Source organism: Elgaria multicarinata, chromosome 23 (assembly GCF_023053635.1).
Source record: "Elgaria multicarinata webbii isolate HBS135686 ecotype San Diego chromosome 23, rElgMul1.1.pri, whole genome shotgun sequence".
Lineage (NCBI taxonomy): Eukaryota > Metazoa > Chordata > Lepidosauria > Squamata > Anguidae > Elgaria > Elgaria multicarinata.
Genome location: NC_086193.1, coordinates 7,306,514 through 7,326,174, shown reverse-complemented (window position 1 = coordinate 7,326,174; position 19,661 = coordinate 7,306,514). Strand labels below are relative to the sequence as shown.

General features: G+C 48.0%; 1 protein-coding gene across 1 annotated transcript in view; it reads left to right on the top strand.

The window, feature by feature from the left end:
- ABCA7 (ATP binding cassette subfamily A member 7) overlaps window positions 1-19,661 on the top strand; it is an 83,248-nt gene that overhangs the window by 12,059 nt on the left and 51,528 nt on the right. The window contains exons 7-20 of the mRNA XM_063147261.1: window positions 29-118; window positions 377-614; window positions 1,276-1,415; window positions 4,556-4,672; window positions 5,884-6,063; window positions 7,597-7,811; window positions 8,012-8,197; window positions 10,476-10,698; window positions 12,448-12,669; window positions 16,038-16,242; window positions 16,483-16,602; window positions 17,339-17,510; window positions 18,510-18,641; window positions 19,121-19,260. Of these exons, the coding sequence (XP_063003331.1) occupies window positions 29-118; window positions 377-614; window positions 1,276-1,415; window positions 4,556-4,672; window positions 5,884-6,063; window positions 7,597-7,811; window positions 8,012-8,197; window positions 10,476-10,698; window positions 12,448-12,669; window positions 16,038-16,242; window positions 16,483-16,602; window positions 17,339-17,510; window positions 18,510-18,641; window positions 19,121-19,260 (2,380 nt within the window). The remainder of the gene's footprint in view (window positions 1-28; window positions 119-376; window positions 615-1,275; window positions 1,416-4,555; window positions 4,673-5,883; window positions 6,064-7,596; window positions 7,812-8,011; window positions 8,198-10,475; window positions 10,699-12,447; window positions 12,670-16,037; window positions 16,243-16,482; window positions 16,603-17,338; window positions 17,511-18,509; window positions 18,642-19,120; window positions 19,261-19,661) is intronic.

Sequence of the window (19,661 nt, the reverse complement as noted above, 5' to 3'; positions counted from 1 at the left end):
CCTTTTGCTCCTCATTTCCTCCCAACAGGAACGCTTGAGCTCTAGTTCAGCCAATCTTCCAAACACTGTGGAATCTCTCCGTGTTTTCCTTCAAGGGGCTGAATCATTAGCCAAGGAGGTAATAATGGCTGGGGCGGGGATTGCTGTCCCTTCATTGCAGATATGTGTGCATGTTGACTTTAACTTTTCTATAGGGTGCGGGGCAGGAGGAGGGAAGCATCCCTTCTCTATATCATTACTTCAAGGCCTGGATGAGTCCTGCCTCTGGATAAGGACATGGAGTGTAAATGCATGTCTGCCTATCTTGGTGGTGGTCAGGATGGGGCAGTGTTCTGATGCTTCCAGAAACGTCCATCTTGGTTTTTCTGCCTCCCAGATCTCCTCCATGAGCAGCTTTGTGGACTTCCGTGAAGCACTGCAGGTCCTCTCTGGGAGTGGCCCCTCCTCTTCCCCTCAGCAGGTGTTCGAAACAGTATCCCGTATTGTCTGTGGCCATCCGGAAAGGGGAGGACTCAAGATCCCCTCCTTAAATTGGTACGAAGACCATGATATCAAGACCTTCCTCAGTCACAATGCTTCTGAGGAGAAAGCCGTCTCCTTGGACAACACCACAAGTGAGTGGGAAAGAACCCTTTTCTTTGCGGGGCACGGTGGAGTTGACGGTGGATCTTGAACCCAGGATTGTAGGAACTGCGCCTCACCGGTTTGGGCTGTAGAGTAAGCAGAAATGAAAAAGAATGGAGAGGAGGAGTAGACAACATCTGGAATACCTCTTAGCAGACTGAAAATTGGTGTATAGATCCACACATAGCATGGCTTTATAGCAGAGTTGACTAGTCGCACAACCGTTGGTTAGCGTGTTGTCCGTCGGGCGCTGTGAACTATTTTGCCCCGTTGAGTTGACTATTGTGGGCTCTCCCTCACTAGAGGCCTTCAAGAAGCAGCTGGACAACCAACTGTCAGGGATGCTTTAGGGTGGATTCCTGCATTGAGCAGGGGGTTGGACTCGATGGCCTTGTAGGCCCCTTCCAACTCTGCTATTCTATGATTCTAAATTCACCATGGTTCCACATAGTTTTAATTGCTTTAATCTTTTTAAAATTCTATACTGGTTTTAGCTTGATTTATGGTTTAATTTCTTTTTAGCTATGTATATTTATTGTTTTATACTGTTCACATGGTTTTATTTGTACACCACCCTGAGATCCTAGTGATCTAGGGCGGGCTATAAATGTTTTAATAAATAAATAAATCGTTCTCTTTTTAATCCTTTAGCTCCCTACTGCAAAGATTTGATCAGGACTTTAGAAGCCAATCCACTTTCACGTATCTTATGGAAGGGCATCAAACCCCTTTTTGTTGGAAAAATCTTATACACCCCACCTACACCAGCCACGGAGAAGGTGATGGCAGAGGTAAGAGGTATCACTCCCTTTTGGGGATAGATCCTTCCCTAAATCCCCCTGTCGTGTTTCTCAGAACATCCCGCCTTCTTGGGAGACAATAACGAGGCCTGCTAAGTCATCCACAAAGCTTTATTTAAGCAATAAACATCTCTTCCCACCTGAAGAGAGCCTAATCTCTAAGAACTTTCCCCCTAGACAAAACTATGCAAAATAAGCAAGACAATTGTCATTTCAAGGAGAATGGAAAGCCTTTTCCCCAAGATGTGTTAACTTCAGAGAGACTAGTTCTGAGGCGGCTTCTGACGGGATGCGAGCCGGGCTGACTTTCTCTCGCCTTCCTTTCGCTCTGCCTGTTTTAGTCTGCGGCATACTCTAGGATCGGCTAACCTCTCTGTGCTCTCCCCTTCTGAAGAATGTTGGTTTCCCACTGACTGTGTATTATTTGCCCTTGAGGAGATAAGCTCTGGAGAGGGTTCACTCTCAGCTGGTGAAGAGCCCGTGAGAGCTTTCTCCCCCACTGGTCCAGGCTGGCCTGTTTCTGGCGCCGACTCCTCTACTTCAGAGTCTGATTCTGATTGATCACCTGAAACACTTTCTTGCAACCCAGGGGGAGCAGGGCTAGACATGCCACCCTGGATGTTCTTGACCGATTTCTAAGATCAGTTTCAGAGGCTCTTTTCTGGATATTGCTGCTCACAATGGTGCAACAGACAGCTACCAAAGAAAGAGCCTTCTCTGTGGTGGCCCTGTCTGTGGAATGCCTTTCCCTAGCAGAACCGCCTGGCACCGTCACTGTTTAAATCCAGATGCCAGGTCAAGACCTTCCTCTTCCAGCAGGCATTTAATCACCAGTCCGTTGCTCTGATTATTCATTTTACTTAATATATTCAGTGTTTAATATTTTGATGTTTTCGTTGTAGTATTTATCGTTTCAGTTGTTATTTTATTGTTTTGGGTTGTTATTTTATTGACTGTAAATCGCCCTGAGGGCATCTGCCAATTGGGTTGAATGTACAGACGTTCATAAAGAAATATCATAGAATCATAGAATAGCATGGCCTTGATGAAGTTGGAGAGGTTTTCCAGCTGTTGAAAGGAACAGATGTCACACGTCAAGGGCCAGTGTGAGGATCAGGCCCACAAAACTAGTCCCAGATTTCATAGAATCATAGAATAGCAGAGTTGGAAGGGGCCTACAAGGTCATTGAGTCCAACCCCCTGCTCAATGCAGGAATCCACCCTAAAGCATCCCTGACAGATGCTTGTCCAGCTGCCTCTTGAAGGCCTCTAGTGTGGGAGAGCCCACAACCTCCCTAGGTAACTGATTCCATTGTTGTATTGCTCTAACAGTCAGGAAGTTTTTCCTGATGTCCAGCTGGAATCTGGCTTCCTTTAACTTGAGCCCGTTATTCCGTGTCCTGCACTCTGGGAGGATCGAGAAGAATAAATCCCATCTGGAGTAAGGTTGTGTACGTGGGTAGATGAGTGTGTCCCGTTCTAGGTAAGCAAAGCGCCACCCTGCCGTGCCATAACTTGATGCATTTCTGACACCAGTGTTGAAACAAAGTCCCATCAGGTGCAGGACATGGAATAATGGGCTGAAGTTACAGGAAGCCAGATTCTGGCTGGACACCTCCTGACTGTTAGAGCAGCACGACAATGGCCAAGTGACCTAGGGAGGTTGTGGGCTCTCCCACACTAGAGGCCTTCAAGAGGCAGCTGGACAGCCATCTGTCAGGGATGCTTTAAGGTAGATTCCTGCATTGAGCAGGGGGTTGGACTTGATGGCTTTATAGGCCCCTTCCAACTCTACTATTCTATGATTCAGGGTTCTCCCGTATTGTCTCTCTTGGGCAGGATCTACACGACTGCTTTATAAAGATATTGAAGTGCACTGACAACCGTTGAGGCCCGTGGCACATTCCACCTACCTTTTTTAAATCACTTTCATAGAGTTATATCCTGCTTGGGGAAGATCTGGCCTGGGTTGCCAGAGAAAGTGGAATGGAGCAGGTCTCTCTTATTTCCCCCATCCCCAACCTGCCTTTTGCGACATCTTCCTGATTAAGAGATCTGGAGATCTCAAAAGCTTGCACTTTTTGTTTGTGTGGTGTGTGTGTGATCTTTGGGTTGCCTAGTAAAGGTGTTCATGAATATGGATTTTGGATTATCAGTGGTGCTTAAGCAGGATCCCTGAATGGAACCTCCATGTTCAGGGGCAGTCTAACTCTGCATACCAGATGCTGTGGATAAGTGTCATGATCCGGGGCATGGGCGGGGTCCCTAGGCAGGAATCATAGAATAGTAGAGTTGGAAGGGGCCTATAAGGCCATTGAATCCAACCCCCTGCTGGGGCCAGGATGGACGGAGACAGAATAAGCTTGGGCGGTTGGAAGACTGCTGGGGGTGAGGCACAGGTCTCAGGTGGCAGAGTCCAACAGAGGGCCAGAGGCAGGAGGCAGATCCAGGAAACAGGCAGAAGGTCAGACACAGGTTCAGAGTCCAAGCAGGGGCTAGAGGCAGAAGATAAGTCCAGTCAACAAGCAGGCAAGGTCCCAGCAGGGATCAAGGCAAGAAGCAGAGTCCAGTAGGAACAAAGTCTAAACAAGGGCCAGAGGCAAATGTCGAGGGGTCAAAGGCAAAGCAAGGTTCAGGCGCGTACCAGGTAGTGAAGGGACCAGAGGCAGAGGCGTAGTCAAGACGAGCAAGAGGTCCAACAAGGCGAGATCTGAGGTAGCGGATGATGCACTGTCTCCTGCTGCAGCTAGCACAAGAGACAGTGTTGCTGTGACAAAGGCTGAAGGTGAAATGCAGCTCTTATATAGGCCTTTCCTGGCAGCTCCCAGCTGCTCTGTATGAGCCCACCTGGGAGTGCCTGCTGGTCTGGGCCTGAACCCTGCAAGGCTTTACCAGCCAGGGCTCGCATCCGGTGAAACCCTGCAGCTGGTTATATGCAAGGCTGCCACCAGATGGTGCTGCAGGACAGGTCCTGACAATAAGCAAGAGGGGATGGCTGTTGCCTTTGTGACTTGCTTGTGAGCTTCCCACTGGGGTATCTGGCTGGCCGGTGTTGGAACCTGGAGTTTGTCTACATGGGCCCTCCTTTATGTGATCTGTCCAGCAAGACAATTCTGCTCCCTTGTGTGCAGCTCAACCAGACCTTCCGGAACCTTGCCGTGTTGCATGAAATGAGGGGAGCTTGGAAAGAACTGGGACCACAGATCTACACTTTCATGAACACAAGCCCAGAAGTGGGAGCTATTCAGGTATGTCCTTCCAGCCTTAAGCATCCCTCAAGCTGGACTGGGGCCAGGGCTGGGGGCAGGGTTAGGAGACGGGAGTAGGTGGAGAAATAGGAATAGGTGGTTTGTGCTGTGAATATTATTATTATTATTATTATTATTATTATTATTATTATTATTATTATTATTACAATGAACTCAATTTCTCTTTATAGACTAGCAGGTTATTAGCTAGTAACTTGCATGCTGAAGTCCAGCCGCTGCAGGACACGGAATTGTGAGCTCAAGTTACAGGAAGCCTGGTTCCGGCTAGACATCAGGAAAAAATTCCTGATTGTTAGAGCAGGACGACAATGAAACTGATAGAGGCAGGGAGAGATTTCATTTTGCCTAAGAATATAATGTGCCAAGGGTTAAAGATGGCTTCTCTGCCAATGGGTGGCTACAGGTGGCTACATGCCGGTTTTGCATCCCTTAATGGTGGACATAATGTGCTAGCAGACAAAGAGGAAAACTTTCAACCAATGGAGCTTCGAATGTAACCTATGACTCATTGAGATTGTGCCCCTTGCAAATTGAATGTAACTTAACTTGCTAAACCAGAATTGACCAATCATAGAATCATAGAATTGTCGAGTTGGAAGGGGCCTAAAAGGCCATCGAGTCCAACCCCCTGCTTAATGCAGGAATCCACCCTAAAGCATCCCTGACAGATGGTTGTCCAGCTGCCTCTTGAAGGCCTCTAGTGTGGGAGAGCCCACAAACTCCCTAGGTCACTGGTTCCATTGTCGTACTGCTCTAACAGTCAGGAAGTTTTTCCTGATGTCCAGCTGGAATCTGGCTTCCTTTAACTTGAGCCCATTATTCCGTGTCCTGCACTCTGGGAGGATCGAGAAGAGATCCTGGCCCTCCCAGAGTGCAGGACACGGAATAAGGGGCTCAAGTTAAAGGAAGCCAGATTCCGGCTGGACATCAGGAAAAACTTCCTGACTGTTTGAGCAGTACGACAATGGAACCAGTGACCTAGGGAGGTGGTGAGCTCTCCCACACTAGAGGCCTTCAAGAGGCAGCTGGACAAGCATCTGTCAGGGATGCTTTACGGTGTAATCCCGCATTGAGCAGGGGGTTGGACTGGATGGCCTTATAGGCCCCTTCCAACTCTACTATTCAAGGATTCACTTAGCACGATACACATCCCAATATGACCCTAAATACAGCTTTCTTTATCCCCACAGAATCTGCTGGAAACCCCTGGTGTGGCACAGTTTCTGGAGCAGCACTTCCATGGAACCTTCTGGAATGTGTCAACTTTGAGGGAATTCTTGTCATCGGAGGCGGAAGGCCGGGCCTACACCTGGCGTGAAGCCTATGCCGAAGTGGACAGCACTATCGGCACTTTGTCGCAGTTCATTGAGGTGCATTTGGGATTGCCATTATTTATTTGTTTGTTTCTTTTATTACATTTATTTATTTATTTATTACATTTCTATACCGCCCAATAGCCGGAGCTCTCTGGGCGGTTCACAAAAATTAAAACCACTCAAAGTATAAAATAACAGTATAAAACCATAATATAAAATACAATATAGAAGCTGAACCAGATAAAAACAGCAGCAATGCAAAATTACAAATTTAAAACACCGTTTCATCAAAACATTGATTAAACGTTTCACAAAAAAAAATTCTCTAGGCATTTAGCAACTTAAAAATACTATCAATAATAAAACTGCAATAAATCAAGTATATAAAACTAATAAATGTGCCCATAAAATACATCGCCAGGTTTAAGAGCGTAAAACCCACAATCCAGGGACTGAAAATAATAAAACACAAAAATGTTTAAAGTCTGTAAACACCTGGGAGAACAGAGAAGTCTTAGCTTGGCAGTGAAAAGATAACAGCGTGGGCACAAGGCAAGCTTCCCTTTGAGCACATTCCAGATCTGAGGGGCCACCACTGAAAAAGCCCTCTATTTTGTTCCCCTCCTCCAAGCCTCAGAATGAGGAGACACTTAGATAAGGGCTTCCATGGATGACTTTGAAGTATAGGCAGATACATATGGGAGGAGGCATTGCTTCCCCTCTAGTCAGTATTGGTTAGGCCTCATCTTTACAGCACCCAGTTCTGGGCACCACACTTCAAGAAGGATGCAGACAAGCTGGACTGGGTTCAGAGGAGGGCAACGAGGATGATCAGGGGTCTGGAAACAAAGCCCTATGAAGAGAGACTGAAAGAACTGGGCATGTTGAGCCTTGAGAAGAGAAGACTGAGGGGAGACATGATAGCACTCTTCAAATACTTGAAAGGTCATGGAATCATAGAATAGCAGAGTTGGAAGGGACCTACAAGGCCATCGAGTCCAACCCCCTGCTCAATGCGGGATTGCACCCTAAAGCATCCCTGACAGAGGGTTGTCCAGCTGCCTCTTGAAGGCCTCTAGTGTGGGAGAGCTCACAACCTCCCTAGGTCACTGATTCCATTGTCGTACTGCTCAAACAGTCAGGAAGTTTTTCCTGATGTCCAGCTGGAATCTGGCTTTCTTTAACTTGAGCCCGTTATTCCGTGTCCTGCACTCTGGAAGGGCCAGGAGCTCTTCTTGATCATCCAGATTCCGGAATCATCCAGGAAGCCAGATTCCGGTTGGACATCAAGAAAAACTTCCTGTCTGTTAGAGCAGTACGGCAATGGAACCAGTTACCCAGGGAGGTTGTGGCCTCTCCCACACTAGAGGCCTTCAAGAGGCATCTGGACAACCATCTGTTAGGGATGCTTTAAGGTGGATTCCTGCATTGAGCAGGGGGTTGGACTTGATGGCCTTAGACGCCCCTTCCAACTCTACTATTCTATAATTCTATGGAGCGTTCTGTAATCCCCTCCTCATTGCTGTCCACTACTTCATTCAGTGAGGGTCGTTTTGGCCTTGCTGACTGCAGCACCTTTTCTTCTAGTGTGTTTCCTTGAACAAGATCGAGCCGGTGGCCTCGGAAGAGCAACTCGTCTTGAGAGCCATGCAGTTGCTGGAGGGTCGCCAGTTCTGGGCCGGAGTTGTCTTCCTGCCACCAGACAACCAGAGTGCGCTGGGCGCAGACCTGCCTTCCCACGTCCGCTTCAAAATCCGCATGGACATAGACGATGTCACCCGCACCAACAAGATCAAGGACAGGTGGGACGGCGTCTCCAGCCACGTCCAGGCTTTTGATATTTAATTTTAACTGAACTCAGTTCATCGATGAAAGAGCTTTCCGCGCTCAAGGAGCGTTGCTTTATTTCCCGTCCAGGTTATGTTTCTTGGTCATTCAGGGTTCCTAATGAGTGACACCTCCCGGAATCTCACCCCTTTTCCTTCTTGTGTCTCCTGCTCAGGTTTTGGGATCCGGGACCAGCCGCTGACCCCTTTGATGACTTGCGCTACGTCTGGGGCGGTTTTGTCTACTTGCAGGACTTGGTGGAGCAGGCCGTGGCGCGGGTTCTCACGGGGACGCCGGGGATGCACCGTCACACGGGGCTCTACGTACAACAGATGCCGTATCCCTGCTACGTGGATGACATGTACGTGGCTGTGCCTGCCTCGTCCTTCGGTGGTGGGAGGGTCCGTGGTGTTTGGTGCAGCTGCACGGCGGGCGGTTTTTCTCTTAAGGACAAAAAAGGCCTGTCTCAGGTGGGATTCACCTGGGGCTGCAGGCAGCCCCCGTTGCCCTCCACATCTGGCGCTCTTAGCTAATTTTGAACCTCTTGGAACTCTGTAGCCACTATGGATGCTGATCTTTTCCGGCATCTCACGGGGAGTGGGGGGAGCATTCCTCAGGCAGGCGTCTGACAGGCGAAAATGCCCTGTAGACCTCCCAGTCTCGCCCACCCCTGGCCTATGTTACGCTGGTATTAACATTTAAAGCCCTAAATGGCTTGGGGCCAGGCTATCTGAAGGAACGCCTCCTCCCATAAGTACCTGCCTGGACCTTAAGATCATCCACAGGGGTCCTTCTCCGTGAGCCCCTGCCAAAGGAAGGGAGGCAGATGGGCTACCAGGAGCAGGGCCTTCTCTGCTGTGGCACCCTGGCTGCGAAATGAGCTCCCTAAGGAGGTTCGCCTGGCACCTACACTACATTCTTTCAGACGCCAGCTGAAGGCCTTTTTATTCTCTCAGCATTTTAACAGTTAATTTTAACTTGGTTGTTTTAAATTTGAGTTTTAAATTTTTGTTACTGTACTGCTGCTGTTTTGATCCTGGTTGTGCTTTTATATCATATTTTATATCATGTTTTTGTACTGTTGTTTTATACTTTCAATGGTTTTTAATTTGGGTGAGCCATCCGGAGAGCTTCGGCTATTGGGCGGTATAGAAATGCAGTAAATAAAAAAATTAAAAGGAGGACATGGGTGCAACAGCACCCACACCCACACACACTGCCCTCACTCTTCTTCTCCAGTGCTTGCCTCTCTGTCCTGTCCTGCATCCCCAAACACCTTTTCCTGCATTTTCTGCTGCCTCCTGCCCTGCCCTGCACCTGTCTTCTCAACATTCATAGAATCATAGAATAGCAGAGTTGGAAGGGGCCTACAAGGTCATTGAGTCCAACCCCCTGCTCAATGCCTTGTTGACATGCAGGCAAAGGGGCCTTTGCCAATGGCCTGAACATTTATTTATTCATTTATTTATTTTATTGCATATGTATACCGCCCCATAACCAAAGCTCTCTGGGCGGTTCACATAAGATAAAAACACTTAAAAACAATCTACAAAAATTAAAAACCACAAAAACATGCAAAATGCACATACATTTAAAACATTGTGGATTTGATTTAAATCAGTTTGATTTACATCACGATTTAAATCACTACTCAGAAAGACTTGATTTAATCATGTGACTCCCCCCCCAAAAGTGCACTCTATTCATTGAATTTTTGAACTGTAGAACTTAAGTTGATTCTGTGTACACAGATTTGCAAAGGCACAATGGGATTGTGAACTCTGCAGACACAAATTCACAGTTCTGAGAACTGTCAAACCAAGCAGCTGTGATAATAATACCTTCTAGATAGAAAAATTGCCCCATCATCTTACAGAAACCTCTGGAAGAGCATGACATGGTGAATGGATGAATGGAATTCATTCACCCCAAAATTTAAACATCGCATGAATATACAGCCCCGTGCGACGTAATTAAAAACAAATCCTTATTTCATGATGAATAACCTTTGGGCTATAATGTATCTTAAATAGCAAACTATATTTAGATAGATTTTTCCTCAAAAAGCATTTTATTTAAAAAAATCCGATTTAAATCAAGAAAATCAAATTTTTTTATTTTTTTTTTTAAAAAAAACATAGAATCATAGAATAGTAGAGTTGGAAGGGGCCTACAAGGCCAACTAGTCCAACCCCCTGCTCAGTGTAGGAATCCACCCTAAAGCATCCCTGACAGATGGTTGTCCAGCTGCCTCTTGAAGGCCTCTAGTGTGGGAGAGCCCACGACCTCCCTAGGTCACTGATTCCATTGTCGTACTGCTCTAACAGTCAGGAAGTTTTTCCTGATGTCCAGCTGGAATCTGGCTTCCTTTAACTTGAGGCCTTTATTCTGTGTCCTGCACCCTGGGATGACCGAGAAGAGATCCTGGCCCTCCTCTACTGTTAAGTCTTTGAAGAGTGCTCTCATGTCTCCCCTCCATCTTCTCTTCTCCAGGCTCAACATGCCCAGTTCTTTCAGTCTCTCTTCATAGGGCTTTGTTTCCAGACCCCTGACCATCCTGGTTCCCCATTGATTGTTATCCACCCTGGTCCCCACCCCTGGTTTAATGGATCTGTGTACCTTCTCCCCATCTTGTTCAGCTTCCTGCGGGTCTTAAACCGCTCGTTGCCTCTCTTCATGACGTTGGCTTGGATCTACTCCGTGGCGATGATCATCAAAGGGGTGGTCCACGAGAAGGAGGCCCGCCTGAAGGAGACAATGAAGATTATGGGACTGAGCAGTGCGACCCTCTGGCTCAGCTGGTTTCTGAGCAGTTTCATCCCCTTCCTCGTCAGCGCATCTTTGCTTGTGCTCATTCTCAAGGTGCACCTTTTGGTTTTTAATCTGGGATTGGAGTCCAGTAGGGCCCTGCTTGATGCCGTACGGCGAGGCCTTGGCTATGGATCCCAGTCAGTGAAAAAGAAATGGCCGGAAGGGTTATGGCGGTATCATTACGGACGGCTGCTATCTGGTGTCTGTAACGATTTTCTTAATTTTAATTATTCTGGGATCAGTAGGTAAGACCCAAATAACTTTCTTGTGCACTTTTCCTTTCAGTTCAGACCCACTTCTCCGGCTTTAGCAGGTGCTTTTGAGCATGGCTTTGCACCTGTGAGGACTAGAAACTCGTGGGTTTTTTTTTTTTTAAAAGCAAACTCTGAGATTCTTAAGAAGCATGTACTCCAAAACACAGAGTCCTGTTATGTATGATGGAATTATCAACATGTAGATCAGGGATAAGCAACTTTTTTGGATTTGCGGGAGGGAAGAGAAGGTGGCAGCAGCAGGTGGAGAGGAAGGAAAGGCTGCGGTGTGGGCAGCGGTGTGGGCAGCAAGCATGCATCACCAAGGGGAGGTGATGCGGGGAAGGGAGGAAAGACCCCCGTGACCCCAGGGGGAGGGGGCAGGGAGGTCCTGGGGGTGGGGGGAGGGAAGAAAGGTGGATTTGCGGGATTTGGATTTGCGGGATTTGGATTTGGATTTGCGGGAGGGAAGAGAAGGTGGCAGCAGCAGGTAGAGAGGAAGGAAAGGCTGCGGTGTGGGCAGCGGTGTGGGCAGCAAGCATGCATCACCAAGGGGAGGTGATGCGGGGAAGGGAGGAAAGATCCCCGTGGCCCCAGGGGGAGGGGGCAGGGAGGTCCTGGGGGTGGGGGGAGGGAAGAAAGGTGGATTTGCGGGATTTGCAGGATTTGGATTTGGATTTGCGGGAGGGAAGAGAAGGTGGCAGCAGCAGGTGGAGAGGAAGGGAAGGCTGCGGTGTGGGCAGCGGTGTGGGCAGCAAGCATGCATCACCAAGGGGAGGTGATGCGGGGAAGGGAGGAAAGACCCCCGTGGCCCCAGGGGGAGGGGGCAGGGAGGTCCTGGGGGTGGGGGGAGGGAAGAAAGGCGGCAGCTGGAAGAAAGTGTCTGGAGTTGGTACTTGGGGGTCTTGGAGGGCTCCTGCGGGTGCCATATTGCTCACCCCTGATGTGTCCTGGGGATATATGAGAGTTGTAGGCCTGGTTCAAACAACACACTAAACCATGGCGGCTTAACCACAAAATGGTTAAGGGAATGCATAAGCCACATGGTTTAGCGTGTTGTCTGAACCAGGCTGTAGTCCATCACGTCTTGGGGAAGGCTGGTACAGAGAACCACTAAAAGAATATCGTTGGGCAATCTTCATTGCGTGATCGGTTTGGAGATGCCTTTGGCAGCCTTTTCATTCTTTATGGTCCCTGGGAACTTCATGCCCTGAGAGATAGGGAGCAGGAAACTGAAGGGAGCTGAAGACCTTTGTATTCTCTCAGTATTTTAACACTTAATTTTCACTTAAATTTAAATCTTACTGTTCTAACTCTGTATTTTAATCTTATATCCATTTCTGCTGCGTGGTTTTATCCTGGTGGTGCTTTTTATACTGTATTTTGGATTTGTGCTTTGAACCTGTTTGTTGTTTTATGATGGTTTTAATTTTTGTAAACCGCCCAGAGAGCTTCGGCTATGGGGCGGTATAAAAAATGTAATAAATAAATAAATAAATTTGTTTTGATTCAGCTAATCGTTTCAGCTTTTCTGCTTTCTTTTCATCAGGTGGGAGATATCCTGCCCTACAGTGACCCGGCCGTGGTCTTCCTCTTCTTGGCCACTTTTGCGGTGGCAACCATTGCCCAGTGTTTCCTCATCAGCACCTTGTTCTCCCGGGCCAACCTGGCTTCTGCCTGTGGTGGCATCATCTACTTCTCGTTCTACCTGCCCTACGTTCTGTGTGTGGCCTGGCGTGACCACATCACCTTCCCCCTGCGTCTCCTAGTGGTGAGGATGTTTATTTATCTTATTTCATAGAATAGCAGAGTTGGAAGGGGCCTACAAGGCCATCGAGTCCAACCCCCTGCTCAGTGCATGAATCCACCCTAAAGCATCCCTGACAGAGGGTTGTCCAGCTGCCTCTTGAAGGCCTCTAGTGTGGGAGAGTCCACAACCTCCCTAGGTCACTGATTCCATTGTCGTACTGCTCTACCAGCCAGGAAGTTTTTCCTGATGTCCAGCCGGAATCTGGCTTCCTGTCACTTGAGCCCGTTATTCCGTGTCCTGCACTCTGGGAGGATCAAGAAGAGATCCTGGCCCTCTTCTGTGTGACAACCTTTTAAGTATTTGAAGAGTGCTATCATGTCTCCCCTCAATCTTCTCTTCTCCAAGCTCAACATGCCCAGTTCTTTCGGTCTCTCTTCATAGGGCTTTGTTTCCAGACCCCTGATCATCCTGGTTGCCCTCCTCTGGACACGCTCCAGCTTGTCTGCGTCCTTCTTGAATTGTGGAGCCCAGAACTGGACGCAATACTCTAGATGAGGCCTAACCAGGGCCTAATAGAGAGGAACCAGGACCTCACGTGATTTGGAAGCCATATTTCTATTAATGTAACCCAAAATAGCATTTGCCTTTCTTGCAGCCATATCGCACTGTTGGCTCATGTTCAGCTTGTAATCTACAACAATTCCAAGATCCTTCTCGTTTGTAGTATTGCTGTCGTTTGTAGTATTGTTCCATTTCTATCCCACCTTTCCCACAAGGAGACCAAGGTGATGTATGTGATCCTCCTCCTCCACCTCCTCTGCATTTCATCCTCACAACAACCCTGTGAGGGAGGTTAGAGAGAGAGTCAGCGACTGGCCCAAAGACACGTAGTGAACTTTGTGACTGGGTGGGGACTCCAACACTCTACCCCTCCACCATACTGGCTCTCATGTCTCTCCTCCTTGTATTGGTCAGGTACAACTGGCCTCCAACCTAGGGTGACCCTATGAAAAGGAGGACAGGGCTCCTGTATCTTTAACAGCTGCATGGAAAAGGGGATTTCAGCAGGTGTCATTTGTATATATGGAGAACCTGGTGAAATTCCCTCTTCATCTCAACAGTTAAAGCTGCAGGAGCTATACTAGAGTGACCAGATTCAAAAGAGGGCAGGGCACCTGCAACTTTAACTGTTGTGATGAAGAGGGAATTTCACCTGGTTCCCCATATATACAATTTATTTATTTATTTATTACATTTATATACCGCCCCACAGCCGAAACTCTCTGGGCGGTTCACAAAAGTTAAAAAGGTTAATGACACCTGCTGCAATTCCCTTTTCAATACAACTGTTAAAGATACAGGAGCCCTGTCCTCCTTTTCATAGGGTCACCCTACTCCAACCCTTCTACTTTCCCTTGGCCCAAAACTCTGCAACTGGGCAAATCACATTCAGTGCAGACAGAAGCTGAATTCACCAGATGGATGGCCATTTTCAGTGCAGGGGTTGGGAGAAGTTAGTCTGAAGCCTTCCTCAGTTACTCCAAGTTAGCAGGTACAACCCAGTTGGGTAGTTCTGCCCCAGTCTCTTCCTGCTGCAGGTGGGAGTCGTTGCCTCTGGATAGCTTCTCCAACCTCTTTCTCTCCCCCTCCCCTCCCCTACTAGTCCAGAAATTTCAACTAGTTCAAAATATGGCAGCTGGGCTGGTCAGCGGAACACCTAGGGCTGACCACATTACACCAACTTTAAAATCACTTCACTGGCTGCCAATTATAGAATCATAGAATCATAGAATAGCAGAGTTGGAAGGGGCCTACAAGGCCATCGAGTCCAACCCCCTGCTCAATGCAGGAATCCACCCTAAAGCATCCCTGGCAGATGGTTGTCCAGCTGCCTCTTGAAGGCCTCTAGTGTGGGAGAGCCCACAACCTCCCTAGGTAACTGATTCCACCGTCGCACTGCTCTAACAGTTAGGAAGTTTTTCCTGATGTCCAGCCGGAATCTGGCTTCCTTTAACTTGAGCCCGTTATTCCGTGTCCTGCACTCTGGGAGGATCGAGAAGAGATCCTGGCCCTCCTCTGTGTGACAACCTTTTAAGTATTTGAAGAGTGCTCTCATGTCTCCCCTCAATCTTCTCTTCTCCAGGCTAAACCTGCCCAGTTCTTTCAGTCTCTCTTCATAGGGCTTTGTTTCTAGACCTCTGATCATCCTGGTTGCCCTCTTCTGAACACGCTCCAGCTTGTCTGCGTCCTTCTTAGTTTCCGGGCGAAGTACAAAGTGTTGGTTATCACCTTCAAAGCCCTACATGGTTTGGGTCCAGGTTACCTGCAGGATCGCCTTCTCCCATACAATCCGCCCCGCACACTCAGGTCCTCTGGGGAGAACTTACTCCGATCAACAAAAGCAAAGCTGACAACTGTTACCCAGAGGACCTTTTCTTCTGCCTCTCCCAGATTGGGGAATGGCCTGCTGGGAGAGATTAGTCAACTTAACGGTCTTCTGGAATTTAAGAAAGCCATAAAGACTGATCTCTTCCAGCAGGCCTACCCAGTTAAAGTTTAAGTTGCCTTTTAATAATGTGCTGCTTTTAATAATGTATTAGTTTTATATGTTTTAAGAACATAAGACATGCCCTGCTGGATCAGACCAAGGGTCCAACTAGTCCAGCTCTCTGTTCGCACAGCGGCCAACCTGTCATCGGCCAAGGATGAACAAGCAGGACATGGTGCAACAGCACCCTCCCACCCATGTTCCCCAGCAACTGGTGCACACAGGCTTACTGCCTCGAATACAGGAGAGATAGCACACAACCATCAGGGCTAGTAGCCGTGGATAGCCTTCGCCTCCAAGAATTTATCCACCCCCCTTTTAAAGCCATCCAGATTGGTGGCCATCACTGCATCTTGTGGTAGCGAGTACCATAATTTAACTCAGTGCTGTGTGAAGAAGTCCTTCCTTTTCTTTGTCCTGGATCTCCCACCCATCAGTTTCAAGGGGTGACCCCGTTGGGTTCTAGTGTTTTGAGAGAGGGAGAAAAAGGTCTCCCTGTCCACATTCTCCACACCAGGCATAATTTTGTCCACCTCTATCATGTCTCCCCTTCAGCCTCCTTTTTTCCAAGCTAAACAATCCCAGTTGATGTCACCTTCCCTCGTAGGGGAGATGCTCCAGCCCCTTCATCATTTGAGTTGCCCTTCTCTGCACTTTTTCCAATATCCTTTTATAGGTGTTTTGACCAGAACTGTACACAGTACAATTATATGTATTTTATGGTGTTTGCATTTGTGTTCTACCCCGCCTCGATCCAGAGGGAGAGGCGGATTATTATTATTATTATTATTATTATTATTATTATTATTATTATTATTATTATTATTATCTTTCATGCCAGAGCCTCCTGTCTCCTGTTTCGTTTGGCTTCGGCTGTGAGTATTTCTCCCTCTACGAGGAGCAGGGGGTGGGCATACAGTGGCACAACCTGAACACCAGCCCTGTGGAGGGAGACCGTTACACGTTTGCCACTTCCATCGGATTGCTTCTCCTGGACGCCTTCCTCTACGGACTGGCCACGTGGTACATCGAAGGGGTGTTCCCAGGTAAACGTGGCAGAACGCCTGGAGCGCGCTTCTGTTTATGAGCTGTTCTCAGGGATTCCAAAACCCTGCTGACTCTCAACGAGTATAACACAGAGCAGAACCATGCCTTTTTTAGTTAAGTAAAAGTGCTTAAATTAAGCTCTTAATCAATGCAACCCTGCTTTTAACGGATGGATCAAAACTTTTAACGGGTGGATCTAAATGCTGCAAGCCAAATTTACTGTCCTGTCTGTTTTCTAGGCCAATACGGGATTCCTAAGCCCTGGAATTTTCCTGTCCTGAAGAGTTACTGGTTTGGGGAATCCTCCACTGATGGTTCCCCTCACCCCATTCCTACAAATCCTCTCAGCTCAGCGGAAGGTGAGCCCCACCTCTTTTCTTTGGCCCGTTTGCTCAGTCTCTGGCCGCTTTTTCTGGAATGCAGGCTTCTTCCCATCTAGTGGGAATGCAGGCTTCTTCCCATCACTAGATTTCACATCTAGCGATGTATGAGGATTTCATGACAATTTGCAAATCCCTCAAACATGCCCCATTCACAATCCCAAACACAAACGAGAGCGCCTTTTCTCCGAAAATGTTAGCAGATTCCCAGATATTCGCAAAAATGCGTACTTGAAAAATGCGCAACTGTCTCAAAATGCACACCTTTTAAGAACGTAAGAAGTGCCCTGATGTGGGTGATTAAGATGTGCTGCCATATGCCTGGGCAAAGAGGAAAGTCTTAACCTGGCGCCGGAAAGATAGCAGCGTTCCGTCAGGTGTTGTGGTCCCAAGCCGTGTAAGGCTTTATAGGTTACTGAGTATTTATAGGGTAATGAGTATTCAAAACCTGGTGGAAGAAGAAGGCTAGCTTAGCCTCCCTGGGAGGGGGGCAGGGAACACCCCACAACTGCGGGGCATTACTGCTCTGCTTCATGAAAGGTCCTGTCACGAATGCCCACCAACCCATCCTCTCTAGGAGGTGGGGCACGCAACACGGGGCCCCCAGTGAGGAATGGAAATTTTGGGCAGGCTCAGAGTGGAGGATGCAGCCTTTCAGGTCCCCAAAGTACTAATATGACCTATCTGAAATGGTGGTGCATTCCTTCCCCCACAGTAATTGTGGAAGATCCCCCAGCCCACTTGAAGGTGGGCGTCTCCATCCGCAATCTGGTGAAGATCTATCACAGCAGCAGCAAAATTGCCGTCAATGGGCTGAGCCTCGACTTCTACGAGGGTCAGATCACATCCTTTTTAGGACATAACGGTGCCGGCAAGACCACCACCATGTAAGTTGGGACTGGAAGACCATGGGGTGAGCCCTGCTTTTCCAAAATATAGATGCCTGCACGAATGGGGCTGCTAGTGGAATTTGCCCCCACGTGTCTCTGAGAGACAAGAAGGGTGGGAAGAAAGTTCAGCCAAGGTCACAGTGGTGCAACGATATAGTTTTGGATTTTGGATTCATGGTCTTACGGGAGCCTCCATCTTTAGATGGCGATCAGTATTATGTCACTTCCTTCAAAATGAGGCCAGTCAGCCCTGCTGCATTTGGAGGCCCTCTGGCTCATTCTGCCGAGGGGGGTCCTGGCGTCTGCCCCAGAGTCCTACTCTGATGGCTCCACTGTGAGGCATCTCTAGTTCAGGATTTGAACTCTGGTCCACTCTGTTCTGGACTTTGTTTTTGGATCCTCCAAGTCTTGAGGAGGAGAGTGATCTTGAGGGCCATGGGACCTGGTCAAGTTGGTGAAGGGTCAACAGGCCATTTTGTCTGTGGTGCAATGGGAGTGCTGTGCTCTGTGGAGAAATAACCTTGTTGTTGATGTTGATGATGTTGTTGTTGTTGTTCTTCGTCTTCTCTTCCTCCTTCCTCCTTCCTCCTTCCTCCATATTTCCACTAAATAAATAGTTATTACTACACTTTCATCCTGCCCTTCCTTCAAGGAACTTGGTGTGGCGTACATGGTCACTCCCCGCCCCCACCAATTTTATCCTCACAACAACCCTGCTATGTAGGTTTGATTGAGATATGGCAACTGGCCCAAGGTTAACCAGTGAGCTTCGTGGCTCAGTGGAGATTTAAACCTGAATCTCCCTAACCACTATACCACACTGTCTCCCCCTGTGTATTTCTGCCTCTCCCCTCCTTTCAAGGGTTGCTTGTTTGAATGATTGAAGTTATTGGTTGTTTCGCCCTTCTGAGGTGTTTCTAGTGTTACAGCTGGGAAATAAATGTGGGTGGTTTTTAAATGTTTACGTCCCTGTTTCCTGTTCCCCCCACATCCTAGGTCCATTTTGACCGGCCTCCTGCCCCCCAGCTCGGGGACGGCCTATGTCCTGGGGAGGGACATCTGCTCAGAAATGGACACCATCCGGAAGACAATGGGGATGTGTCCTCAACACAATGTTCTCTTTGACATGTAAGGCCATGAGGAGGGTCCTTGAAATGGGGTGGGGATGATGGGAGAAATTCAGGGCTCAGGGTGCTACGGGGAGGGATGGCAATGTGGAAGAGCTTTGAAGCAATGGGATCGGATCAGATGAGATTTTGAGAGTGGACGTAATACTTGCACTCTTCAAATACTTGAAAGGTTGTCACACAGAGGAGGGCCAGGATCTCTTCTCGATCCTCCCAGAGTGCAGGACACGGAGTAACGGGCTCAAGTGACAGGAAGTCAGATTCCGGCTGGACATCAGGGTTCTCCCACACTAGAGGCCTTCAAGAGGCAGCTGGACGACCATCTGTCAGGGATGCTTTAGGGTGGATTCCTGCATTGAGCAGGGGGATGGACTTGATGGCCTTGTAGGACCCTTCCAACTCTACTATTCTATGATTCTATGCTCTGCAGAGTACTTGCCATAATGATTAATCTGGCCTTTCCTTCTCTTTTCTCCCCAGCCTGACCGTGGAAGAGCACATCTGGTTTTATGGACGACTGAAGGGCCTCTCTGGCCAACAGGTCCAGGATGAGATGGAGCAGATAATACAGGATGTGGGGCTACCCCATAAGCGGCGGGATCAGACCAAGAATCTGTCAGGTGAGGTTTTGGGCCTAGACCATATTTATTTATTTATCTATTAAATTTATATACCGTGCTCTCTGGGCGGTTTACAAAAGTTAAAAACTGTGAACATTAAAAAGTATACAAAATATGGTATGGAGGGGGAAATAGTCTCCTGGGATTGATTACATTCCTCCTTCATTCTCTCAGGGAAGCAGAATGTAACAAAACTCTCTCCCTGCAATTGCCTGTCCTTAAAATAAATGATGGAAATTGCATGTGATCTACATAATCTGCCTTCATATTCCAGATGGCAGTTAGAGACTTAGATTTGGAAGAATCATAGAATAGTAGAGTTGGAAGGGGCCTATAAGACCATCCAGTCCAACCCCCTGCTCAATGCAGGAATCCACCCTAAAGACAAGACTTTAAGTTAA